This window comes from Gekko japonicus, unplaced genomic scaffold (assembly GCF_001447785.1).
Source record: "Gekko japonicus isolate JY-2015 unplaced genomic scaffold, Gekko_japonicus_V1.1 scaffold62, whole genome shotgun sequence".
NCBI classification, from domain to species: domain Eukaryota; kingdom Metazoa; phylum Chordata; class Lepidosauria; order Squamata; family Gekkonidae; genus Gekko; species Gekko japonicus.
Window position 1 is genome coordinate 1,290,237 of NW_015166419.1, and position 7,588 is coordinate 1,297,824.

A 7,588-nucleotide genomic window follows, 5' to 3' on the forward strand; every position below is an offset into this window, starting at 1 on the left:
AAGCATCAGACTAAAATGTGGGAGACCCCTCTTTGAATCCTCATTTGGCCATGAAAGCACCTTGGGCCATCCCTCTAAGTCTTACCTACCTCACAGTGCCACTGTGAAGATAAAATGGAGAAGGACATAAGCTGTTTTGGGACCCATTAGAAAGTCAGGATATAAATAAAGGAAATAAAATTCCCAGGTGAAACTATCCTAAGTGTGTACTGGCTGAAACAGTACTGAATACTGATCCCTGCAAATGCCATGATCTCATTCAAACTTCTTCCACATTACTATGTTTGTAGTGTAGTTAACATATCCAGGTGCTGTAACTAATGGCTTGAACACAGTACATGCTAGACTCTGGTAATATGTCCTTAGTTTTGTTGTTAAAATATCAATGGATTCAAATACAGCAATTAATGTGTGATAGAGTACAAACACTTAGTTTAAATTCTAATAACCAACAGTCCTCATGAAAGAGTGATTACATTTTGAATTAAAAGGCTACATGAAAATAAGTATTTTTGCAGTAATTTCTTTCTCCCTCCAGTCCCCAGAAAGATTTCACTGTGGAATATCATTTGGCCCATGTTTCCAAACTGCCAGTTTGGTTATCCAAGAAGCTCTATGTCTAATGAGGGTAAAAGTGAAACAGGACAGTCATTTCTAATTACAGCTGACATTCATGAAGAGGCACAATAAGTCCTAGGCACACCTCTATCATGAGTTTAAAGACTAGAAGTTTATGTGAGTCATCCACTTCTCAGCTGAGCTACATTACTTCAAGATGCAAACCAACTCCTTGCATCTTCATTTTCAGTGCTGCCAAATGTTTCCAATGACACTTGCTAAAGTCAGGAAGGAGAACTGTGTCATTTAAGTGTATTTATTGTTGGCTGACTCATTCTGTTACAGAGATTCTTACAGTTGTACTTTTTAATATGTTGATGTAATGAACAAGATCAAGCATACACAGCCATGCACAGGAAGTTTCATATTTTACAACCAAAAAAACTGAAAGAACCTAGTACCAGTCATATTATTTTAACAAACACTGCAACAGCCAGAAGGTGGGGAAGCTCTCAAGTTAAACTAACTCTCATATCAAGGTAAAATGATTACATCCACAGTTGCCAGTCATTTTCTGTATTGAATTAAGAAAAAACCATTCCTTAAAGAGATTTCAAGACTTCCAAAGTTCCTAGTCGTTTCATAGGTTGACAGTTCAATATTGTTCTGTTTGTCTTAACAGTTGTGTCAGAGGATGCATAACTCCCCTTTAGCTATAAAACCAATGGAAGGACAAGCAGCTTAGGCTGCATATAAAATTGCTTTGACATCATTTCCCCACATCCACCCAAAGGTTAGAATACCATCCTCACCAAGGGGGGAAACCCTAAGCCTATTTATTTTACAAAGGAATTGTAAAATAGTTGTAGAACTATAGGCCTCCAGAAATACTTTATCTGTACTTACTCAGCTCTGCCAAGGAACTCAACAAATGCTATTAGGGTAGCACCAATTATTTCCGTAACCAAACTGAACTGCAATATTGCTTTAACCAGAAAAATCAATCTGCTCTAAAAAACTCCAGCAGTCATGGAAATATGCAGGCCTGTTCCTTTACCAAAGCCTCTCCCCCCCCCCCCCCCCCAAAACCCAATACTAGGACACTATATTCATCATTGACTTGGAGCTTACAGCAAGAGGGACAACCTTAACAAATGAAACATCAAGTTAACAAGCAACTGGTTTCAAGGTCAAATCAGTTCCATGTTAAGGAATTATTTGTTGGAATTTCAAGCATGTCTATGGAGGGAGGTCGTTCTGAATGATTTCAGCAAAACAGCTGACAACGGCTGAGATGTAAGACAAAGATCTTATTGTTGAATTGGGACAATAGGCACAACTCTAAAGGACAAAAAAGGCTACTGTGGAGTGTCACTAGCCACTAAACAAGAACTTTGCTTGCAGGCATTTCATTCCATTATTACAGCAATATATTTTAGCCATAGGTATGCTTGAATTGCATATTTAGTATGTGTCATGTTAGCCTCAGAAACAGTCACCTGTGATAATAGCACTGTGCAGCTTTATTTAAGTAACTTGGTTACAGTAATATTTGTAAGACTGACAGATTCTGAAGTGTAACAGATTCAGCATGAACATTACACTACATATTCCCTTGACAAATATGTCAGCTGAATACAGCACTAAGTCATCAATCCAGGAACAAAATGCACTGGAATAGAAGAAATGCAACAAGATAGCTACACTGGAAAGACAACAGCTTAGAAAAAGAGTGAACATGAAAGGGCTCCCCTCTCGTTCCCCAAAGCAAATGTACAGTTGGATCTAATTATACAGTAATACATCAGTTTTCTAGGAACTTAACAAAAACACTGGCCAATACAGTCTTTGGATATTTCAACAAAGGGGAGAAAGTCAAATTCCAGGATGAAGTCAGTCGCTTTCATTCTCACCAGCTTCTTTCCCTCCTTCTTTGTTCTTCCGTACTTCTTCAATATGCTTATCCTGGTGGAGTAAAAAAGACAACAAAATCAGCTGGTCACAACAGAGATGAGCCACCTTCAAGACTCTTAGTCCACCTAGATTTTACTTGTCTTACATTTACAGGATTGGATTCCTACAACTGCAAATTCACCACCCTCTGCAGTGTATGCCCTAAAGGCTTTGACAGCTATGCACCCAAGCAGATTTGTACTCTCACTTGTTCATGGGCCAAGTTTCCAACGTGGAAGGCCAATGCTAGCGTGCTAAAGCACCACATAGTTTAAAGAGATGCTGCCAGGTTAGTAGCATCAAAACAAGGTCCTACCTTGTTTAAAAGACTACCTCTTAAGGTCTATTTTGGGGAAGGGACATGGCTTGGCAACAATTAAAATGATCACATATGAGGCAATTTGGAAGTTTTTCCTCATAAAATCTGGGACAGCTGCTGCCAGCCAAACCAGACAATACTGATCAAAGGTCTAACTCAGGATAAGGCAGCTTCATGGGTTCTCACAATCTGTGTGTTCTTCATCTGAAAAGATTAACTACGGTAATAATGCACGGATTTGCTACTTTTTGCTGAAATCGTTTTAAAAATTCTATGCGTATATTTGATGATGGCCTACTTTGCCGAGATATCAAATTTAAGTATTACTGGTGATCCAAATTTATGCTGTACTTTTTATGGGATGCTTGAACTGCAGACTTACTTTCTCTCTCAAGCGCTCCAGTTTAGCAGCAATTTGCGCTTCTCTGTTCTCTTTGTTCGCTTCCATTTTGTGGGTCAGCTTCTCCTCTGCCATTTTGCTGAAGTTGTTATTCTCTTCAATCGCCTTTTGCAGCACCTCTTTCTCGTGCTCTCGTTTCTCAGCCAGTTGTTTCAATACCTCAGCTTCATGGGACTAGAATATAGATCCATTCCATGTTTAGTTGAGAGAAGTCTGTATGTAATTACAGTGGTTGGTTGTATTAAGGATGGATTTGAGTCACTGACAGCAGCCTCAGACTACTAATAGCCAAGTTTGTTCCAACCAGGGCAGAAGATTTACTCTACACAAGTTTCTTCACATTATAAAAAATCTACTATTTTAAGTCTTTTCCAATGTTCTTGAACATAATTTGGTAATCTTGTTCTATTTTTTGTGCAAATGCCTAAAAAACAGAACAATTCAGGTGGAATTGCTGTTATTTTATTTGTAATATAAAGTCAATCCTTCAATGTTTGACTATAAAGAAAAAACTTGAGATGTTCTTACATGTGCTCCTCTCTTAATTAGCTTCAGTTTTAAATATACATTTAAACAGGTACACACGAACAACCATTACATGTCAGGGGTATGTGCATTTACCTTGCGCCTTTCTTCGGCAGCTTCTAGCTTCCTTTGAATTTCTTCCAGCGAGAGATCTTTCTTCTTTGGAGGGGAAAGGGGAAACTCTGGAACTGCATCTTTTGATGGAGGACCCAGTATTAATTCAAATGCCTGGCCAGAAGCACGTTTTTCCAGTTCTTTCACCTGCATGTCTAAAACAGAAGTTGTCACAGTTAACTTTCCAAACCCCATCACGCTAACAAAGCCGATTGTGATTAAGACAGCCCCTCAAGCAGAATAAAGCAAGTTGAACTCCAAGGCTACAGAGTTATTAGCCATGGCTTCCCCCCCAAAGGGATCATGTAAGCCTATGGCAAGAGGCCTAGGGAGTTAACAAAATTCCAAGTACTCTCACGAATTTTGATTTTCCTGCATTCCTGAAGGAATTCTGTTTCAATTGTGTGCTGAGAAAATAAACAGATGCACCCAAATATACAATTACCATGCAATACTTTAGTATACGTAAGAAATTTCCACAATTTGATGTTCAAATATGCAGGCAGTCCTACTGTGACTACATGGCACCGTCTAAACTGCACAATTTTTTTTTACAATTTATAAATTCAGCCTCTCCTACCTTGCAGATGGTAAAAATGAACATACATGTGTCAAAGCAATTACATGTGTTACAATTTTTCTAAAAACTGTTTGTTCCCCCCCATAGCTTCAAAATTTCTCAAAACGTTACTTCTTTAAACTAGAAAGAGTCCCTTTTCGGAGGCACAGCCTAGGTAATTCTTCTCATTTATCATAGGGGAACTGCAGATTTAATCTCCAATTATACATCTGACAAACAGTGGCCCCGGTCACATGGGCCGGATAACACACACGCGGGAGGGGGGGGGCTTTTTGCGTCACCACAATTAGAGCCGCCATAATGCGATCCCACATGTCGGCAGCATGCCATGGTTCCTTCCCTCCGTGCCTGCGAATCAACAAGGGGCCGGAGGGAAAAGCCGAGGCCAGCGCGATCACACCAAGGAACTCCGGAGGCAGCCCGTGGCAAACCGGTTGCTAGTACCTTCGAGCAGGTAGTTTTTTATTGTGCCTTTTCGGCGGTACGCCACGGGTGCGCTCCACTTCCCAGATGTTGCAGTGTGATCGTGCCTGGATAATCCGCCATGCAATCGTCGCTGTCCCGCGGCAAATCCTCCGTGTGAACAGGGCCAGTATGATTTAACCAGTAGAGGGGCATGTTATAATTAAAACCTAGAACCCATCTGAGATTTCCTATAGTAGAATCACAGATGACAGATAAGCTCTCTTTTATATATTAAATATTTTACAATTCTTTACAAGCAACAACAGAACAAAATATACAGGAGTGTATTAATCAACAATATATCCAACAAGGACCGATATGCACCTTAATGACCAGAGGACCATTATCAGTAGAGTACTAATAATACTTACCAGACGATGCCATGTCTAATACTTCAAAATAATGTGGTGCAGAAACTCCAGTAAGCAGGGCACTACGAAAAGTGAAATACATTAGGTAAATGGAAGCAATATACAAAGTAATACTATTAGACCTTGAACAAAGTTTGAGTCCAGTAACACCTTTAAGACCAACAAAATTTTATTCAAAGTATAAGCTTTCATGTGCAAGTACACTTCGTAAGACACTTGTGTTATTTTCTTTACACACGCCAAAGTGTGCCAAGAAGTCAAATGCATTTTAAACATCAAGCCACTCAAGCAGACATAATTTCACAATGTTCTCCAGATACTTGGTCCCTAGCCATATGTCTGTTACCTTTGGAAGATGTACACAAGACAGATCATCTTCAAGTTAACATATTGCAAACTGAGGTACCTTAGATTAAGTTATAACCTATTTATTTATTTTATTTTATTTATACCCCGCCCTCCCCGCAATTTCCACCCAACTGTGATTCTAATTTTAAAGGCAGGTGATGGTCCAAAGCAGTATGTCAGTGTTAAGTAAAACCATATTACTAAATGTTTGGCTTTAAAAAAAAAAAGTCACCATCTATATCTACTCACCCTTGATTACACAAGCAATTATGATTTTTGTGTGCAGTGTGATGTATATGGTTAGTTAGTGCCTAGCACCAAAATCAGTATTAAATGGGAAACAATCTTTATGTTGAAAACATGCAGTTTGAGACAATATACATTAGACAGTCAGCAATATACTGATTTTCAGGACCAACATAACCACCACTCTATACCCATACTCCAAGTGCAAAACAGGAACCTGAGAAAATCACAAGTATTCTCTAAGGAAAATACTCTAGTTTGTCCTGCAAGCTATTCAAATAAAATGTAAGCAGTACTGGCAAAACCCCTGGGGTGTTGGTTGCTTGGACACCTAGTTTACATTTTCTTCCTACTAGATACAAAAGGCAGCACCTAAAAATAAGGAACTGGCACTTGAGAGGTTGAAACTTAACTATAAATGCTAAGCTTCTACCTAGATGTGCTTTGTCTAGTCCCTTTTCCGTTGAATAGTAATTGGAACCTATGAACAATCATTACAGAATACAGACTTTCAGATTCAGAAAGCCCTCCTAGGAAGCCTCACAGAAGGACACATCTTCCTTAATGATTTAAAAACGCGGCAAACGCTATTGTTACCCCAACAGAGGTTGTAAGTACAAAGAGTGGTTCGCTATTGTAAGAGGCTAAAGACTGGGAATTCTACAGCCAAACGGTCAAAAAGACAGAAGACACCAAACATATATTTTTTTGAAAAACCGAACCTAAAGTTTGCTTTTTTGACGCTAAAGCACACATGATTTTTTAATGCAAGCCGTTAAAAAAGCTGCACAACAGATACACGAGCAAACCTTTTGGGCGGAGAATAGACAATAGGTGGAAAGAGAAGGGGCTGAGGCAGACCGTGGAGAAAACTGAGAATCACAGCGATACGCCCATTTGAGGGGTGGGGGGAGAACCGCACCCATTTCACAAAATGTGCAACAAAATATGGGGTTGGGGCCAAGCGGTAAGGCGACCAGCAGTGACACCAAAAGGTAGGCGGGGGAAGGTCCGCCTCCCACCGTCAAGCCACGCCCACCCACGCGTCGTTCTAGAACCGCACCGAATTCAAACTCCCCGAGAGCGCGCGCGCGCGCGCTTCATCCCCTTGAGACGGAGGAGGAGGGGCCGGCCTAACTGTAACATCCGGGCACCTGCTGCTCGGCGGGACCCGCTACAGCCCCCTCCTCAGCTGTCTCTTAATCTTCCTTCCTTTCTTTCCGGTCAGCTGGACTTCTCATCCACACCAAAATAAAAATTGCGGCGCGGCAACAAAAAAAATAAAAACCTCAGTGTTTGCCGCTTCTCCTCCCACCAGGCTCTGTATGCATTAGTTTTCTTTTTTAAAAAAAATTCTTTTGCTTTTGTTAATTCCCCCCCTAAGGAGACTGTCTGCTCCCCCCCTTAATCACCTTTCCCCCGGCCCGCCGAACCAGAACGGGCCCCGCCCCTTCCCCACGAACAATGGCCGAGGGGCTGCTCCTATCAAGGGGTGGGGGGGGGGGAAAGAGAGAAGCGAAGCGAAGAAGGTAAGTCCGAAGCTGAGGAGAAAAGCGAGGGAGACGCCGCCTCCAGAGTGGACGCCGCCCGTTAGCATCAGGAAAGGGAGCTTTCCGAGAGAACAATAGGTGCGCGGCAGGAAAGTCACACTCGCTCCCGGCCCCTTTGTTCCCGGCCTCCTCAGAGCCCCTCTCCGCTCCCCACCCCCA

At 41.3% G+C, this 7,588-nt stretch overlaps 1 protein-coding gene across 2 annotated transcripts in view; it reads right to left on the reverse strand.

The window, feature by feature from the left end:
* Positions 1-1,654: 1,654 nt before the first annotated feature.
* The window catches only part of STMN1 (stathmin 1), a 6,219-nt gene continuing 285 nt past the window's right edge, over positions 1,655-7,588 (reverse strand). Inside the window, exons 1-5 of one of the 2 annotated variants that reach the window (XM_015411624.1) lie at positions 6,689-6,765; positions 5,286-5,347; positions 3,852-4,024; positions 3,213-3,404; positions 1,655-2,523 (exon numbers count right to left, since the gene is read on the reverse strand). In XM_015411624.1, coding sequence (XP_015267110.1) covers positions 2,452-2,523; positions 3,213-3,404; positions 3,852-4,024; positions 5,286-5,298 — 450 coding nt within the window. In that variant the 5' untranslated portion in view covers positions 5,299-5,347; positions 6,689-6,765 and the 3' untranslated portion in view covers positions 1,655-2,451. Of the gene's footprint in view, positions 2,524-3,212; positions 3,405-3,851; positions 4,025-5,285; positions 5,348-6,688; positions 6,766-7,588 lie in introns of those variants that run through there. The other variant, XM_015411623.1, reaches the window with a different exon arrangement.